General features: G+C 40.2%; 1 protein-coding gene across 2 annotated transcripts; it reads right to left on the bottom strand.

Moving 5' to 3' along the window:
• Nucleotides 1-1186: 1186 nt before the first annotated feature.
• On the bottom strand, nucleotides 1187-7757 carry LOC119502332 (GTPase IMAP family member 8-like). Of its 2 annotated transcripts, XR_005210045.1 has the most exons (5): nucleotides 7593-7757; nucleotides 6170-6253; nucleotides 5229-5288; nucleotides 2468-4947; nucleotides 1187-2433 (listed from the first exon to the last, which is right to left on the bottom strand). XR_005210045.1 is itself a non-coding variant. In XM_037793237.1 (4 exons), the coding sequence occupies exons 2-4, from the start codon at nucleotides 6186-6188 to the stop codon at nucleotides 2576-2578; spliced, it is 2451 nt and encodes an 816-aa protein (XP_037649165.1). In that variant the 5' UTR covers nucleotides 6189-6253; nucleotides 7593-7757; the 3' UTR covers nucleotides 1187-2575. The 2 variants fall into 2 exon arrangements, 1 of the variants encoding a protein (XP_037649165.1); XM_037793237.1 differs by having other exon boundaries at nucleotides 1187-4947.
• Nucleotides 7758-19268: the final 11511 nt, after the last annotated feature.

Below are 19268 nucleotides of genomic sequence, written 5' to 3'. Positions count from 1 at the left end.
CTTTGGGGTTGCGGTTATTTTTGGAAATGATGTCTTGTAATCTTGTCTTTTTTACTTTACTTTCTGGTAGTTTGTCACGTGTTCTACAACACTGAGCACCTCGTTTAATTTTCTTGATGACTTCTATGTAAGCGGGAACTTCTGGTGCTGAGAAATAAAGCACGCTCTTTTTCTCATGGAGTTGAAAGTTTACAATCTGATGTCCCTCTTGGACTCAGTTAATGCTGGATGTTTGGACATATCTGCAGAAGATCATAAGGGATGGATCATGCACCTAAAAGATTCGTTCTCAGGTGTGTTGTAAGAGAGGACATATTGTATAATGTGAGGCTAAACACACGCAAGACAGGGTTGACTTGCACTGTTGTATTTCTATATTAGTGTTTTTCAGATTATTGTGTAATGAGTGACAACCAGTGGTGAACGTCCGGCTCTGAGAAGTGAAGTCAGTAAACTTTTATTCTTTCTTACAGCCAGCAGGGGGCGACTCCTCTGGTTGTATAGAAGTCTATGAGAAAATGAGCCTTTACTTCTGACTTGATTTATTACCTCAGTAAACATTGTAAACATGAGTTTATGGTCTCAATCACTAGTTTCAAGTCTTCTTCAATACAGCATGATGTTCATTTAGTAAATTATGGTCCCATTTAGAGTCAAATAGACCATAAAGCAGTGGATGCTTTAGGGCGGGGCTACCTTGTGATTGACATGTCACTACCATGGCGGTTTCCGGTCTGGGAGTTGTCCGTGTTTTCGTCTTACAACTTTAACCCTTTCACAGTGTGTTTTCACTTCATCAAAGTTAGTGTATATGAGTAATGAGATGATCTAAAACTGCAGTTTTTTGGGAGATTACATGAACCTGATAGCAGGTGGGGGCTCGTTGTTTCTCATTTGAATTTCTTTGAACTTGTGCTGGCAGCTTTAAGCTCTTACTTGCAGTAACTTGAAGTAGTAGTAACTTGAAATAAACATCTTTTTGAATTATACAGTATTTGTTGTTGTTTTAAATAGGCAAAAACAAAATGGTTCAGTTTACCAGATTTTCTTTATCTAACATAACTTATATTGTATGTTGTGTGTTATCTTGTTCCATTGAAGCTCTATGATGTTTACACTGAGTGAAATACTCAACATCCAAACCTTGTGTGTTTTTAATGGCTGAATAATGATCAATTGAACAATGTTTGGACAAAAGACATGCTTTAATAAAGTTAGATTACACTTACCAAGATTAACAATTTACATTTTCAATTTTCTGATATTAATTTCTTCCAAAAGCGTGGAGGTTGTGACAGACCCAACTTCCAACAAAACTATCTAGCACTCAACAGATAATAGAAACTGTTTTACCAAACAGTGTTTCGTGTAATAAAGTCTCCCTCTGCTGGTACAGTCAGAGTCCTGAAAACATAAAAAACACAACTATCAGGTTATCATATCCGCACTGTACTCCTGCATGAATATGATTGGACTTTACAAGGCTCAGAGCAATGAATGAACCAATGATTGTGAGGCATACTGCAAACAGCTGATGCCTATCAGCCATATAATCGCAAATTCAGCTCTGCTGAACTAACGCTATGATTAATTTTTGAATGCTTGAATTGGATGTGAACATTTAAAAAAAAAAAAAATGTATATCTGAAGTAATTGTTTCACATTTACACATCGAGACATTTGATCATAGTATGTACAAAGCAGTAGTTAGTTAAAGGAGAACACAGTTAACATTAGGCCGATAATGTCTCTCAATGTCTGAGATGGAGAAACCGAGACAGGGGATCAGAGAGGGGAGAGGACAGGAGATGGGGAGACAGAGACAGGGGATCAGAGAGGGGAGAGGACAGGCAGCTGGACTCAGTGCCTGTCGGAGGACTCTTTCAGTGTCACTAGTCAGCGCTGCAGTCACTTACTGATCTCCGATTCAGCGTCAGTTTATGAAATGGAGTGTCCTTCTTTTTAACATTGTAAAACTCATATTTACATCCGGGAACAATACAATACAAGCTTAACTTGGTTGGAAGCTTCACTTCCACTTTAAGAAACTCAGTAGTTTAAAAGGACAGCTGATTTGGAGAAATCACAAGAATCATCAAATACTTTTCTAAACCTTTACATTTTCAATAGAAATAATACATGTTCAGTGAGTAGTATATGAGATTCCAATTTCCAAAAATCCAAAAATCAAGCAATTACATTACAGTTGGCTGAGTAACGTGAAGTAATATAACATGTTATGTAACTACTTCTGCTGTTGAGTAATTAGTAAAGTAATGAACTTACTTTTTCAATAATGAAGTAATTATTAATTGATTACATTTTTAAGTAACTTGCTAAACACTGCTCTTAAGCTTTGGAAATTAGATATTAGACCAACTCTTTCTAATGTGTCTGTGTCCTGATGTGTTTTTGAATTGGTTTACAGCTTCACTTCCTGCCACGATTGTGAACTGAAGATGTAGACATTCATCTGTAAAGTCCATAAATGTAAACCCTTTATCAGCCTAGCAAGTAGTAAAACTCTTCATGTGTGTTCTTTTGTCTTTGTGCTGTCTGTAGTGTGTGTGTATGCCTAACGCAGAAATATATAACATAATAGATATAATACAAACAACATCAGCCCAACACAACATGTCAACTTTCTTGTCTTATGGTTGTACTCTTCTCGGAGCTTTCTGAAGCCCGGTTTCCCCTTTTCCAGACTCTGTTTATTCTCTTTACGCATTCGTTCACAGATGTCCTTCCTTTCCTTATTCCAGGCGTCTCGCTCTCTCTTCATCTCTTTTCTAAACTGCTCCAACTTCTTTGCAGCATTTTCTCTTTCTGATTGAACTATTTTCTCCGAAGCTTCCAGTTTTCTTCTCCATTCCTGTCGCATAGTGTCCTCTTGTTTTTTCCGTCTTCTTTCCTCTTCCTCCCGTTCTTTCTTTCTCTCCTCACATTCCTTTTTGATGCATTCCTCTTTCTCCTGCAGCTGTTTTGCTCTCAGTTTTCTCTCCTCTTCTTTGATTTTGCCTCTCAGTGTTTTCAATTCTTCTTGATATTTTCTCTGGAGGTCCTCTTCCTTCTCTTTCAAAATCTGTATCTGTGTGTATCCCTCTCTGTCGTCAAACATCTCAGTATCGTAGCAGCCACCATTTTTCTTCATCATGGCCTCAACATTGAGCAGCAGCTCTGTGACTTGTGTGCGGTTTGTGTCATCTTTGTTATTGAAGAGCTGGTATCTTCCTCCACAGTCATTTATGAGTTGTTTGACAAAGCCATCACAATCTTTGATATAACTCTCAAATGGCTGATCTTCCAGTTCATCTGCTCTGGTGAATATAATGATGATGAAATCTCTAGACTTCTTGCCAAAATATTTCTGGATCAGTTCCACGGAGTCTTTTTCCTCTGGTGTAAAGTTCCCAATCTGCAGCACCAGTAAGAACACATGAGGTCCAGGAGACAACATGCTCATGCACCTTTTAATCTCCTGTTGAATTTCAGAGACAGTTGTGTCGAACAAGCCGGGGGTGTTGACGACGACAACAGGCCGTCCATCAATCTCTCCTGTTGCTTTCTCACAAGACTTGGTCGCCGGCTTCGGGGTGATTCTGGGTTTGAAATGCTTTTTGTCTAAAATGGTGTTTGCTGTTGAACTCTTGCCGGCACCAATCTTTCCAATCAGCACCATCCTGAGACACTCTCTACTCTGATTTTCATCAGCTCCTCCCATCTCACTTCTCTGTTTCACATCCTGCAGTTCAGCTCTAAGCCTTGAAACCTTCTCCTTCTGAGCCGTGGTAAACATCTTCATTGTGAAGCATCTGGATCTTTCACCTCTCATCTTTTCAACAGCATCCAACAGCTCTGGGATCTGCTGTTTGTCCTTGATGTTGAGAACAACATTTCTTCCTCCACAGCTTTGACAGAGCTCCTGGATGCCATTATTTTTCTTTATAAACTGAACAACATCTGGATCTGTAGGATCTGTCTCCACAGTGAACAGAATCATGGTGAAGTCATTGACTGGAGAGCTGAATGTGTTCTGGATGGTCTTTAACTCTCCCTTGTCTTCATCAGTAAGAGAACCCACAGGTAGGACCAGGATGAAGGCATGGACGCCTTCAGGATCACAGAGGGAGATACACCTGAATGATTCCTCCATCACTTCCTCCTCAGGTTTTCCATACAAGGCAGGAAGCTCCACCAGGGAAACCAGATTTCCACACACCTCTCCCTGATGTTTAACACACTCTGATGAGCTGGAGACTGAATGAAGCTCTGTCTGACCTAAAATGGCCTTGGCTGCTGAAGTCTTCCCTGCTCCTCTCCTCCCACACAGAACCAGCTTCAAAGATGGTTTGACGTGTCCAGACTTAAGTGTCATGATCAAACCTGCATCCTCATCCTTAAACACATCACTGCTCACATGATCTCCATTGTTCTCCTTTGCAGTTTGACCCAAACGTGTTAACAGCTCTGAAAGTTCAAGGTTATTCTGGTACAAGTATCTGTTTCTACACATTGTCATCATGTCTTTTAAGGGCTGGTCTGGTTTGCCCATGAAAGTTGGACTCTCCTCTTTGGGTGTTGATATCAGTATCAATGAACGATCAAATGATTGATCACCGAAGAGGTGAAGGACTTTGCAGAGCTTCAGTTTGTGTTCCTCAGTGAAGTCTTCAGGCTGCAGAACCAGCAGGAACACACGAGGTTCAGGATCAGAGGGACTCACACAGTTTTCTACATGTTGTGTCAGTTGTTTTAGGGGGATGTCAGGAAGCATCAGATCTGGAGTGTTGATGACAACTATTTCTTTCTCCTTGAACTGTCTACTGACTCTCTGAGAGCAGTCCGGTTCTTTCTCAGTATCGAACAAAGTCTTTCCCAGTATGAAGTTCCCCACTGAACTCCTCTCAGACCAGCTGCTCCCCAGCAGAACAACCCTCAGCCCAGACACTGAAAAGAAAAACACTGAATTAGAAAACCTGCTCTTCAACTAAAGACTTCAATCAAAATGAATACAATCACATAGTTTTTATGACCAATGAGGAAGTCCCTGCTTTATAAGATGCATTTGTGGGAATGTGTCAGCTGTGGTATCATCTTGAAACTTGCAAAATCACCAGTGAGCTTGCAAATATTCACATAAATAAAATTGCGCCCACCACCCACAACCACTGTTATTCTATATGTTAATATACAGAAGAATAATTCAGACTCAGTGCATTTTAACCTACTGTGAGGTGGCAGCCATGTGAAGCTGCTGCTCCGCTTCACAGGTTGCAGATCATCCGGCACTGTAAGAATACAGAACATTGATTCATTCACATGTAATCTTTAATTAAAGCTGAAGTAGGCGAGATTGGAGCAAATATGATTAAAAGAAGTTATTTTTATAAAACGGTCGCTATATCGTGACAGTAGTACGTGAAACAGGTAACCTGAAAAAAATCATATGCCTCTGTGTCCTCCGGTGCTCCTAACGGCATCTGCAAGATTTCACATACCGGAGGAAAACAAGCAGTAAGAGCTGATCTGACGTCTACTGTCCATCTGACGTCTATGAGAGCCGGCCGTCAATCACTCGCAAACTCCGACCAAACGGTCAAACTAGGCAACGCTGATCAAATATGAATCAATATTATGTTACTGTAATGCCTATTTCTCTCCTCAAATGTTTTCAGAATCAGCTTGTAGTGAACGGTTTAGCTGTAAAATGAGAACGTTTATGACGCCGCCACCATTGTAAAATCTGGTGATGGAATGCCAAGTTCCGGTCACTTGACCGGAGTACAGCCAATAAGAACTTACTCTCAATGAAATGACCTGTGATTGGTCAAAGTCTCCCGTCACGGGCTAGATTTTTTAAAGCCTGAAAACAGAGCCATGAGGAGGTGCAGAAGTCTAGTTATCTCTCAGAACACTTGAATTACAATATGCTGAAAGGTTATTATGGAAATTTTGCCCAAATGATGCCAAAAATATACTGCCTACTGCCAATTTAAAGGGTGTTATTCACTGTTTTCTGATATTATATTGTGAACTAGAAGTCCACTTGGAGAGCGCAGACCTCCGCCAAGGCAGGTTTCATGTACGTCGCTACGTTGGAGTTATTTTTATGCAGATGGTGAGAGCAGACAGTGTGTTATCCGGACTAATAAAGTCTGACTGAACTCACCTGTTGCTGCAGTCCCCATGATATCACTCAGATGGTAACATCAGAGACTAATTCAACTGGAAACCAACTGCTGGGTTTGGGAACCTAAAGAGAGGATAGGATAACATTTTCAATGGTCTTATTTGTTAACTTATCTTACCTCGTCTGCTGCTGCCTCATCTTACATCAGTAAACCTCCCAGTACACACGCGCACGCGCGCGCGCGCACACACACACACACCCGCACACACACACACGCACACACACACACACACACACACACACACACACACACACACACACACACATATAAATGGAGCCATATGGGACTCCCACTCAGTGATGAGACAGACAAACGGGGCTAGAATTGGTCTGCTGTATTTTGTCCACCTCAATCATATTTGATTTTACACTAATAGATTTAAGATGCTAATAGATGGTTTTGGTGTTAAAAGGGTTCAAAAGAAAATAGAAACTGTCATTCCTCACTAACCTATAGGGTACTTCATCTGGAGTCTGTCCTTTCAAGTGTCTGAGAGGATAAATTGTCATGAAAATGCCATATATATACTGTATATATATTTTAACCCTCAGATCCTAACATAAAAGAAAGTGGACATGAGTAAACCTTACGTTCCACTTAATTTTCTGAATTAGAATCCAGCCAACAGCCTACAATCCATGTAGATTTAATAAGAACTGTTTTCAGCTTTTATTGGCTAAAAAGGCAGAATGGCTTTACAGGCTTTTAACAATAATATAATGTGGCCCACCAATGCAATCTGGATAATAATATAGATAGATAAAGTCCTGTAGCTACAATCTAAAATGTAAACAAGATTTATTTTTGTCAAACAGACAAGGCCTGTACAGACTTGTGACAAATTCTACATTTAATTTTCCATGAGTTCATAATTAGAATATAATTTAACAAAATGTTTGTGTTCTCAAAGGCATTTCAGACAAAAACATAATTATCTAATTCTGCAGCACTAATGTATGTAAAAAAACCTCACATGGTTTATAGACGTCATTGCACTGTATATAAAGTAAAAAAACACATATTTGGGTATAACCATTGAGTTTGAAGCTGAGTGCACTTTAAAAAGCATGTGATCTTAACAGTCCTCCCTGCATAAGGAAGTGTTATATGATAGCTTGTACTCTTATTCATGGTAAAAAGTTAATGTGTAATCAATGGTGGTAAAACATGCAGTTTTAATTATTAACTTCCTTGTTTACCTTCAGTCTGAACTTCAGACTCTACAGTCATCCGTGCAATTACAGACTAATGAAGGCACATTTATTATAGTATATATAATATAGTATATATAAGTCATTGTAGCAAACTTCATAGCATTGGGCTTGTTTTTTTGTTTTTTTTAGAATTCACCAAAAACCTCAAAACAATTTTTCAACAGTTCATTTCCATGTCATTACTTACCTGAGGTGGCTGTTACTGTTATCCTGATTGACGGTCTCCCATCATGGATTTTTGAAAGTACTGTATATTGCAAGAAAGAACATATTCTTTTCAGCTCAGTCGATGTGGTTACTTTTGGTAAACATTGATTCTGGTCCAGCTAATTACCAGTCCTGAATATTCAGCATACACCTGAGGATTAGAAACAATCCGTTTTTACTCAAGCCGAGAACTTTTTCTCTCTTACAATTATACATGTTTGTTTGTTTGAATTTATATTTCAGATGCGACTACTCACCAGGTGAGATCCTCTTTGCTGCCATCAGTGAAATTACAAACTCCGCACTGACGTCGAACTCACCTGAGACAACCACTCCTCTCAGAGTGGGCAGGGGACTGCAAACATACGATATCAGTTCAAACAGGTAAGTCAAAGTTAACATCCTCTTTAAGTTATAAACCACGGAAGCCTGATACGGATACAGACAGTACGCTATTTTCCTTCACCTCCATGTTGCAAACTTCTATCATGGAGCATACGCCTATATGGTCTCCTGGAGGTATTAAATCTGAGAAAAAGACGTGATAATCATTTAAATTAGGGATGTCCCGATATTACTTAATTATTAATATTGGGTTTCTACCAATGCCAACCTGATACGTATACATACCTAAATAACACAGCTACCCAGTACACACTTAAGTTGGTGCAACCAGTCCAACTGTGTGATTGAAAGTTGAATAACTCTGCAGCATCACAGCTTTATGTTTTAATATTTTTTTTACCACAGTGAGAATTCAAAAAAGAAACTGTTATACTCAACTGCTTAACAGCCCCTTGCCTGAAAACAATTCTACCTATAGCTGTAAGCAACATTTGAAAGACTAGAATGGCACTCGGAGAGCGCAGACCTCCGCCAAGGTGCCTGACTTTAAAAACAGATCACAGCTGGCGGTATCGTGAGGTGGTCGGCTTGTTATTAACACGGTGTGTTTCCGTGTAACGTATCGGCGGATGCCTCTCTCATTCAGCGCCCTTGTTATGTCTGTATAACGTTACACTACGTTACACTACGTTGTCTCTCATCTTCTCATCATCTACCGCTTTTTCTATCTCATCGCGGACGGCCAGCAGCTCCCGCACACACATCCACACACGTATCTCTCTGCTCTCAGAAGGAGGAAGAAGGTGTGGTCATGCGTCATCAATGCGTCATCAGTTACACTGCGCATGTGTTATACCCCGTGGTCTTAATGCTCAGGCTGATCGTAATCCTTAAAACAATTCCTGAATCCCGATCATGATCCGAATCGCCACCAAAATGTAATGGATTGTTCATTGTGCTACACTCCGCCCCTCCAAAAGATTTCGTTCAAATCCATCGTGAACTTTTGGAGTAATCCTGCTAACAGACAAACAGACAAACCAACAAACCAACAAACCAACAAACCAACAAACCAACGATGGTCAAAACCTCCTTCCTAGGCCGAAACAGTTATCAGTGCATTACATAGAAATCAATCTAGCAAGTTATTTTTGTGGTATTTTGTATATTTTGGTCACTTTATCCAAGTACACTGCACCAAAACACCTCCCAGGCGCTGTAGTGCTATACACTATTTCTTGTGCAGTACTATTGCAGCTCCATTCTAATGCATAATCTGTAAATGAGGAGTGTTTTCAACTAATACTTCTGCAGGCTGCAGTGTCTCCTCTGGAGAGAGCTTCAGAGGCGATTAAATGTAGTTACACCAGGCAGGTTTTGTGACACTGGCAGTTGTCACTCACTGCGCACTGATTAACAGTTGTGATGCCTGAGGTTGACATAACCATCATCCAATAAACCCACGGACATATTGTCCCTATGGAGAATAAGAATTATCAAGGAAAGAACAAATTCCTCAAGAACATGCAAAGAGAGAGAGAGAGAGAGAGAGAGAGAGAGAGAGAGAGAGAGACGTGTCCTTACAGCTCACACTGAAGTGACATACACCACCGTTTCATCTGACTGTGTAGACTGCCTTTGTGATGTATCGTTCCTGTTATCAGTCTTTGAGCTTTCCATTCATTCTCATCAAGTCCCCCATCCAACGCATCCTCTTGTCTTAGGTGCTCTTTTGTTTTGGAGTCATTTGTTAATTAGATTAATGTTATCATGTGGATATCAGAGGACGAATGAACGAAGCCTCGTGGCTTAATTCTTATTTATTAATTTATTTAATATTGAACACTCATGGGGCTCCACAGTCAGACATGTTGCAACATTTTTTGTTTTGTAATTCCCACAATGCACCAATCAACATTGTAACATTATTATTTATTTGAGTTTTTTTGTTTTTTTTCTAATAATGCTTATTTTTTGCTTGAAATTATGTAATTTCTTGTTAATAATTTCCAATGCATATCTTGAAAATCAATACAATTTGATAACAAAAAAAATTGTAACATTACATTTACTATATGATAGTTATATAGAATAATATGAATACAAAAACATACTGAGATTAAAATGTGATTTTAAAAATGTGCTTATAGGGTGTGATGCAGGCCATTGTTATTCCTCACTCGACTTGAGCACCACACATTCTGCTTTATGTAAGTGTTTACATACATTCATTAGTCCACACACACCTACCTCTGTAAGCGCACACACACACACACACATGCACACGCATGCACACACACACACACACACACACACACACACACACACACGCACACACACTAGAACCACCACAAACATAATGCATCTTAAGGGTGTGCAGCAGATTGAGATCTCTCTCTCTCCCTTGGAGTCGTTCCTGATTTCCCTTCCCTGTTTCTCATGCATGCAAACACAAGCACCAGCATGCATGCATAAAATCATGCATGTGCGCACACACACACACACACACACACACACACACACACACACACACACACGCATGCACACACACACACGCACACACACACACACACACACACACACTCACACACACACACACACACACTCTTTCATGTAAATCAAATCTCTGTTGGCTGCCCAGCTTTGTCTTTGTAGCCTTATGCAAATGACCAGTTAATAAATGCTGGCTAATGAATTCATTACATGCTATCTGACACGCATGCACGCACGCACACACCTGATGTGATTTGCATGACAATTGACCAGATTTGGCTCAATGTTACTCCTCATTTAGGGGACATAATGTAATATAACGTAACAAAACATAACATCTCTTATTACACGGCTGTGTTGAATACTCGATTCTGATTGGTCAATCACTGCGTTCTGCGGTCTATAATTTCTCTATAACAGACCGTTGCTATGGGCGCAGCTCTGGTGTTGGACTCTGGAGGACCGTTTTTGTGTCAAAATATTGATTTCTTCAGTAAGTAGCCGTGTAATAAGCGGGATAATGTACAGCTAGCGGGTCATTGTTGTGAAAAAATCCCCTTCAGGGTGATTGTATGTATATATTTATTATTGTAAATCAATCAACGACACAAAACAATGACAGATATTGTCCATAAACCCTCACAGGTACTGCATTTAGCATAAAAAATATGCTCAAATCATAACATGTCAAACTGCAGCCCAACAGGCAACAACAGCTGTCAGTGTGTCAGTGTGCTGACTTGACTATGACTTGCCCCAAACTGCATGTGATTATCATAAAGTGGGCATGTCTGTAAAGGGGAGACTCGTGGGTACCCATAGAACCCATTTTCATTCACTGATCTGGAGGTCAGAGGTCAAGGGATTCCTTTGAAAATGGCTATGACAGTTTTTCCTCGCCAAGATTTATCGTAAGTTTGGAGCGTTATTTAACCTCCTTCATGACAAGCTAGTTTGACATGGTTGGTACCAATGATTCTTTAGGTTTTGTAGTTTCATATGATACCAGTATCTTCACTCTAGCTCTAAAACTGAGCCACTACAACCTAAAAATCGCAAGTTGCGATAATGCGTTAAAGAAATTAGTGACGTTAAAATAAATTTGCGCTAACGTGTTATTATTATTAGCGCAATTTTTATAAAGATAATAAAAAACTTTTTTGAAGATTGTATAGAGTCAGCATGTGATGAAGAGATTTACATCATCTATAACAATTAAATAAAGATTTTCAGAAAGAGGAAATGAAAGTCTTCCTGACTAGAATGCATCAAATTGAAAATAAAATGCATGAAACCCTGCATGGGCACAAAGGATTAATAATGTTTGACAATACACAACACACTGACTTGTGACACAAAAGTGAAAACAAGAAAGATCACATTCATTAGGAACAAGCAGACACACACACACTGACCTGAACCATATTGTTGCCTGGACAAACTGCATCAGTGTATTCTTGTATGATATAGCCTGAAGCAATCTCCATTACCATAATAATACATGCTAGTAATTTGCTGTGTTTTTCCATACACTTTCACTGTCAGTGTTACGCTTCCGCAAGAGAAACCACAGACACTTCATCCTAATGTCTCTCCTGTCCTCTCTCTGCTCTGTGATCATTCTTTGTGTCAGGCACTGTGACCTTTGACCTTCAACGTCCATATAAAGACGATGAAAGACGATTTACTGTGCTTCAATTACCACACTTGCCCTAAATTCTGGCTCAATTTTCCTGAAAGGGTTATTATTATTAAACCAAAAACAACAATAAAACAAAAATGAAATAAAATACAAACATCCGAGGAATCACAAAACATCAAAACACTGGAGGTAGGGCTGTCACAGTTAACGCGATAATAACACGTTAACGCAGATTTGTTTTAACGCCACTAATTTCTTTAATGCATTAAAGTGAAAATACTGGTATCATATGAAACTAGAAACCTAAAAAATCCTTTGGTACCAACCCATGTCATACTAGCTTGTCGTGGAGGAGGTTAAATAACGCTCCAAACTACATTTTTGTCAAGGAAAAACTGTCATGTCCATTTTCAAAGGGGTCCCTTGACCTCTGACCTCCAGATGTGTGAATGTAAATGGGTTCTATGGGTACCCACGAGTCTCCCCTTTACAGACATGCCCACTTTATGATAATCACATGTAGTTTGGGGCAAGTCATAGTCAAGTCAGCACACTGCCACACTGACAGCTGTTGTTGCCTGTTGGGCTGCAGTTTGCCATGTTATGATTTGAGAAAAATGTTTATGCTAAATGCAGTACCTGTGAGGGTTTCTGGACATTATTCGTCATTATTTTGTGTTGTTAACTGATTTCCAGTAATAAATATATACATACATGTGCGTAAAGCAGCATATTCGTCCACTCTCATGTTGATAAGAGTATTAAATACTTGACAAATCTCCCTTTAAGGTACATTTTGAACAGATAAAACATGTGATTAATTTGCGATTAATTGTGATTAACTATGGACAATCCTGCGATTAATCACGATTAAATATTTAATCAATTGACAGCCCTAACCGGGGGATGAAATATAGTTAAAAAATATATAGAAAATGGCCAGAGAGGGTTGATAAAACCCAGCAACACATTAAATATTCATAATAGAAAGTTTTAAAGGGGACATGTGTTCATTTCCAGGTTCATACCTATATATTGGGTTTTCCATAGAATGTTTACATACTTTAATGTTCAAAAAAAGCTATTTTTCTCATCTGTCTGTCTGAATATACTTGTATTCACCCTCTGTCTATGAGAAAATGAGCCTACTCCTCACTTGATTTATTACCTCAGTAAATACTGTAAACATGAGTTTATGGTCTCAATCGCTAGTTTCAAGTCTTCTTCAATACAGCATGATGTTCATTTAGTAAATTATGGTTCCATTTAGAGTCAAATAGACCATAAAGCAGGGTATGCTTTAGGGCGGGGCTATCTTGTGATTGACAGGTCGCTACCACGGCGTTATCCGGTCTGGGAGTTGTCCATGTTTTCGTCTTACAACTTTAATCCTTTCACAGTGTGTTTTCACTTCATCAAAGTTAATTATAACATTTTGGTCGCCTAAAAATGTCTTATTTGGCGTTTGGGTGTACTTAGCTCCACCCTCTTATGTCTCTTCTGGTTGCAAAAAAACAAATGGAGACAGCCAAAATGCTGTTCTCAAGACAAGCTTCAAAACAGTAGTCCACAAACCAATGGGGGACTATGTCCACTTCTTATATACAGTCTATGGTGACAACGTGTTTCTGTTGGGAGACAAATGTTGTCAGTGCTGTGGTACAAGAGTTGATCCTGAAACGTGTATCAAATGTTCTGGTTGCATTACTGCTTTTTGGAACTGAGATTCACTGTTGTGCTGAGCTGCATGTTGTTAAAGAGAACTGTGTGGACAGTTTTGAAAAAGTAAACTTCATGTACAAAAATGATGGCTTAGCGATTGTGAAAAACTGTAAAACATTGATATTCCCAAGTGGCAGCAAGTGGTAACTTTAAAGGTCTATAGATTACCCAGAAAACCACTGTCAACAGTGACATTTTGAATACGGTTTCCATACGTTGAGTTTAATTTCATCTACTTGCGATTTCCAGTCTCACCATTTAACCTCAGTGCATGCTGGTGGCCCGCAGGGACTGGCCAATCAGGAAGCAGGAGGGCCATGGGCACTTCCTGTCAGCAATCAGCGCCATTCAGGTGTGATGGATGGATATCAAACACACACACACAAACACACACACACACACACATACAAACACACACACACATGGAGCTTCACCAGTTTTTCATAAATCTTCGAGCACACACACAAACACTCTCTCTACAGAGTGGTTGAAGTTAAACAGTGCTTGGTGTGTGACACCACCATCCATTACACTAAAACAGGAGTGTATGTGCCAAAACCTGACACTGCACAGACCCTCTGTGTGTGTGTGTGTGTGTGTGTGCATACATCATGTGTGTATTACATCTCAATCAATAGACTTTACTTGCTCTCCACCTCACTCTTAACCCTCTCACCGTTCTGTGTGTGATCCGTGGCCTCCCTCTGTCTCACTCTTTCGTCTCCTTCTTGATTATTGATTCTCTTCTCTCTGTGTTTCTTCCCCTCTTCTCTCTGAGGTTGTAAAACATATTCTACTTTGATTGGGTTAATCACAAAGTCATTGTGGAATGGGACAAAACAAGAATATACACTGTGGGGGAAAGAAGCACTAAGCAGCCGCTTAGCTTAGCTTAAAGAAACAGGAAACAGGGAACCAGCGAGCCCGGCTCTGTCCAGACGTAAGAAAATGTGCCTACAAGTAAAGCTCACTGATTGACACGTTACAGCTTGTGTGTTTAAAAAACGACACGCTGTGGTTTTACATGGGGTTATATGCTGGACTATTTCTTGGCCGGGAGTAGTTGCCAGGCAACCCAGCAAACGGAGGAAGATTCAGGTCACAGCCAAGAAATAGTCCAGCACGTAAACCCCTCTAAGACATTAAGTGTTGATTTTTTACACTGTAATCTTTAATGTGCATGTCATCAAGTTTTGAAAAACTAATAGATGGGTCGACCTCTAGCTCACCTGGTAGAGCGTGTAGTACCCCATGGAGGTTAAGTCCTTGGCAGCGGCCCGGGTTTGATTCCGACCCGCGTCCCTTTGCTGTGTGTCATCCCCTTCTCTCTTAAAAAAGAAAAAAAACAATAGAATCCAGTTTCACTTCCCCATCTGGTGCTCAGTTCATTTGGTCCAGATCAAGGGGAAAATTATATGTTATTGCTTATTCGTTCGGCTCTTGCACCCACTAACTTATTACAAACGAACCAAGAGCTGTAAGTATGAAGTTATACAGACTGACAGGTGACAGGCTGGGTATTGTTTGTAAAAAATTACCAGTACCAATAATACTAGCCCTAAAGGGATACCGACCAGTGCTTCATTTACCTTATTTTACTACTTCATTTGATACTCATCATGTGAATGGAAGCTTTCTGTGTATCCCACTGGCTAGCTAATCGCCGCTGCACTGCACTCATACGCCGCTGATAACATTGGGTCAGGACGGCGGCGTCGCAGAAGCATAAGCATAAATATCTATGTTCTCTGGTGGTCACAAAGAACTCACCAAGAAAGAACTGATTATCAGCATTAACAGTTTTATTAGACTGCAAATCAACCACGTTATAAGTAATGATAAACTGGCCAACACAGTCTCACATTGTGAAATAGTCATGGAATTTGATCTATTTGATTCGTGTACATAGACACAAATTTCACTTTTTTTCGTGATGCTCAGCACGACATTCAACAACGTGTTTTTCATGTGTTTTCCTACAAATGTCCAGCAACACGTGACACACAATTTCCTCTCCAGTCTTTTCAAAATAAGACTACTCAGTTAAGTTTAGGAATAGATCGATTTGGTTAGGCTTAGGCAACAAAACTACTCAGTTAGCTTTAGGAAAAGATCGCGGTTTGGGTTAAAATAACTCCGGAAATGTCGCAACTTAAGTACAGAAGTTACGTGACAAATAAATCCACTTTGACTTTTGGTTTCACATGGGACATGAACACCGGTCTCCTGGGTGAAGGTCCTGTGTTTTTTGATGGTCCAATACGAAATACCATCACGAAAAAAAAAGTGTCTATACACACAAATCAATACATCAAATTTCGTGACTATTTCACGAACTGCTGTGCGACTGGGCTGAACTGGTAGAGACAGGACGAGACAGAGGTGGGATTACTAAAGGAACGCTACAGACTATTTAATTGACTGCCAAAGCAGTTTTAACTGCTTTTATCTGTCTGAATTATCAATCAAAATTCCTGCAATCAAGTGATTTACATAATTATAGGATATGCATTGCTTATGCAGATTGATTATATGATCACTTCCTGGGTCCGTTCCTCAGATCCTCTCACAGCAGTCTGCACAGTGACTTGTTTCTGCTGTTTGGGTCTAGTGCTAAAACACTTCCTGTTTGTAGATACTCATTTACTATAGCATATATTGTAATATTATACATGTTTCATTTTGAGATGGAGTTGCAGCCCAACCTATCAGCTATAGGAGCCCTTTACACAAAAGTAACATTTGAAATGATTTTGAAGCTAGTTTATTAAACATGATTGAGTGAGAAGTCTGGTTTCAGTATGACATATAGATCACTTAAAAAGGTGACACCCAACAAATATAAGCTACTTTTTCATCCTGCCAGCATGCACTGTATTTGAAAAGCGCCTCTATATACTTTAACTTGAATTATGAACTTACGGTAATTCATTTCTTTTAATTACAACATTTTTTTTCTCAAACTGCACACGTAAACATATTTTTTTTTTCACCTGCTGTGTGTGTGTGATTACCAATTAAAGAAAACAGTGAGTGATCGGGCCAGTGTGGAGCACAGATAACACCCACCTCATGTTTCTCCCTCCGCTCACCATTAATATGGAATTCTGATAATGAAATTATATTTAAAATGTAGCTGCGTTTTTAAAAAAAAATCTCTCCTTTGTGGAGATGAAGGTGGTGTGTGTGTGTGTGTGTGTGTGTGTGTGTGGGGAAGAGGGTGGTGGAGGCTGTTAACGCTGCGAGCCGCTGAATGAAACGGTGTGGGGAGTCGGTGAGTGCAGATAAAGCCCTGCTCATGTATCAGCCTGCTCACCTGTCTGCAGCCACACCGCTGTAATGGATAGACACGAGCTGCAACCATCACTCATACTCACACTATGTGTGTGTGTGTCCGTGTGTGTGTGTGAGAGAGGGAGAGAGAGAGAGAGAGAGAAAGGGAGTGTGTGTGTGTGTGTGTGTTTTGTGTATTTGGTGGTGGTGGGAGTGATTATATGTCTGCATGGGTGCATGACAGAGAGAGACAGAGACAGAGTGTGTAGCTGTGTGTGTATTTGTGTGTGTGTAATTTCTGTCTGTCTTTCTGTCATTTTGATTGATACTTCTAACACTATGTGTCTATGTGTGTGTCTGTGCATGTGTCTGTGTGTGTGTGTGTGTGTGTGTGTGTGGGAGGAAGGGGTTATGGGAAAGGGTCATCGGAGGGAACCGATGTGACGGACAGCTGGCAGGACACACAGGGCGCTGGAGCAGTAAGGGGTGAAGCGGTGCTGTCAATCTAAAAAACAAAACAAATCAAAACAAAAAAAGAGGTTGGGGCTTTTATTATGGAGGCAAGAGGACTTTTATTGTGGAGTCACATAATTTTTATCTCCCCGCGTTTAACCCGTGTGTTATTGAGATTAAAAATCTCTTTCATAACGAAGACTTCGCCAAACAACGCGACAACAGTTTGTTGCGTTAAGCTTCGGTCTCTGCTGGGTCTGGGTTTCGTTTTCTTTATGCTAATTGCGTCCGTCTGTATGTGTCATGTGCTGCAAGTAGATATGTCTCCATCTCCAGCCCAGTATCAACTTAGGTCTGTGTCGGACGAGTCCTCATCTTGTTATTTCGCAAACAAGACCAAACAAGAGGTAAAAAGTCCAAAACAGAATAGTAAGAAGTCTGGAACACTTCAGCATGGAAGCACTGTTCCCCACTGGTGAGGAATGAGTGGAAGTGGGACGGTATATATACTGCAGGGGTAATGAGTAGACGGGGAAGAGGTGGGGGAGTCAGATGATCTGGTGATGGTCGGAAGCACAGGGTTACTGCAGGGCAATTGGGAGTGGATAGGGAACACTCATAGACTGTAAGTGGACATTCTCACCGTCACGTCACCCATTTGTTGGTGGACTATGGTTTTAAATTCTTGAGTTCAGCATTTTGGGTTTCGAAATCTTGTTTTTTTTAGGAGAGGGTGGAGCTAAGTACAACCGAACGCTGAATAAAACATTTTTAGGCCACCATAAATGTTATAATTAACTCTGATGAAGTGAAAACACACTGTGAAAGGGTTAAAGCTCTAAGATGAAAACACGGACAACTCCCAGACCGAACAACGCCGTGGTAGCGACCTGTCAATCACAAGGTAGCCCCGCCCTAAAGCATCCCCTGCTTTATGGAACATCATGCTGTATTGAGACCATAAACTCATGTTTACAATGTTTACTGAGGTAATAAATCAGGTGAGAAGTAGGCTCCTTTTCTCATAGACTTCTATACAACCAGAGGAGTCGCCACCCGCTGGCTGGTAGATAGAGTGCAGGTTTAAGGCTCTTCCAAATTGACTTCAATTCTCAGAGGTTGCCGCCTGGAAACAGCAGGAATGCAATGTTTTTGGCATCATTGGGCTAAAATTCCATAATAACCTTTCAGCATATTGTAATTCAAGTGTTCTGAGAGAAAACTAGACTTCTGCACCTCCTCATGGCTCTGTTTTCAGGCTTCAAAAAATCTAGCCTGTGATGGAAGACTTCCAATCACAGGTCATTTCAGAGAGAGAGAGTGCTCCTATTGGCTGTGCTCCGGCTGGTAGGCGGTGCTTGGTATTTTTTCTCAACTGTTCTCAACATTGCTGCTGGGTCAAAAACTTTCTCATTTAACAGCTAAACAGAACACTACAAGATGTTTCTGAGAACATCTGAGGAGAGAAATAGGCATTACATTAACAGAATATTGATTCATATTTGATCAGCGCTGCCTAGTTTGACCGTTTGATCAGAGTTGGTGAGCGATCGACAGCTTCTCAGAGACGGCAGACTCCAGATCAGCTCTGATTGGTTGTATCCCAAGTTTGAAAATATAACCATGATGATGTCATGGGGGGTTATCTCTGCATGGACTTCCGAATTTTTAACAGAAAACCTGTAACAAACTGCGGGTATAGAGGTTTAAAGAAGTGGGCGTTAAGGA

This window comes from Sebastes umbrosus, chromosome 14 (assembly GCF_015220745.1).
Source record: "Sebastes umbrosus isolate fSebUmb1 chromosome 14, fSebUmb1.pri, whole genome shotgun sequence".
Lineage (NCBI taxonomy): Eukaryota > Metazoa > Chordata > Actinopteri > Perciformes > Sebastidae > Sebastes > Sebastes umbrosus.
This window is presented reverse-complemented; position numbering and strand designations above follow the sequence as displayed.

Coding starts and splice junctions, on each gene's coding strand:
- LOC119502332 (XM_037793237.1), bottom strand. Junction 4,948..5,228: donor CACATGGCTGCCACCTCACA/GTAGGTTAAAAT, acceptor TTTTCTTTTCAG/TGTCTGGGCTGAGGGTTGTT.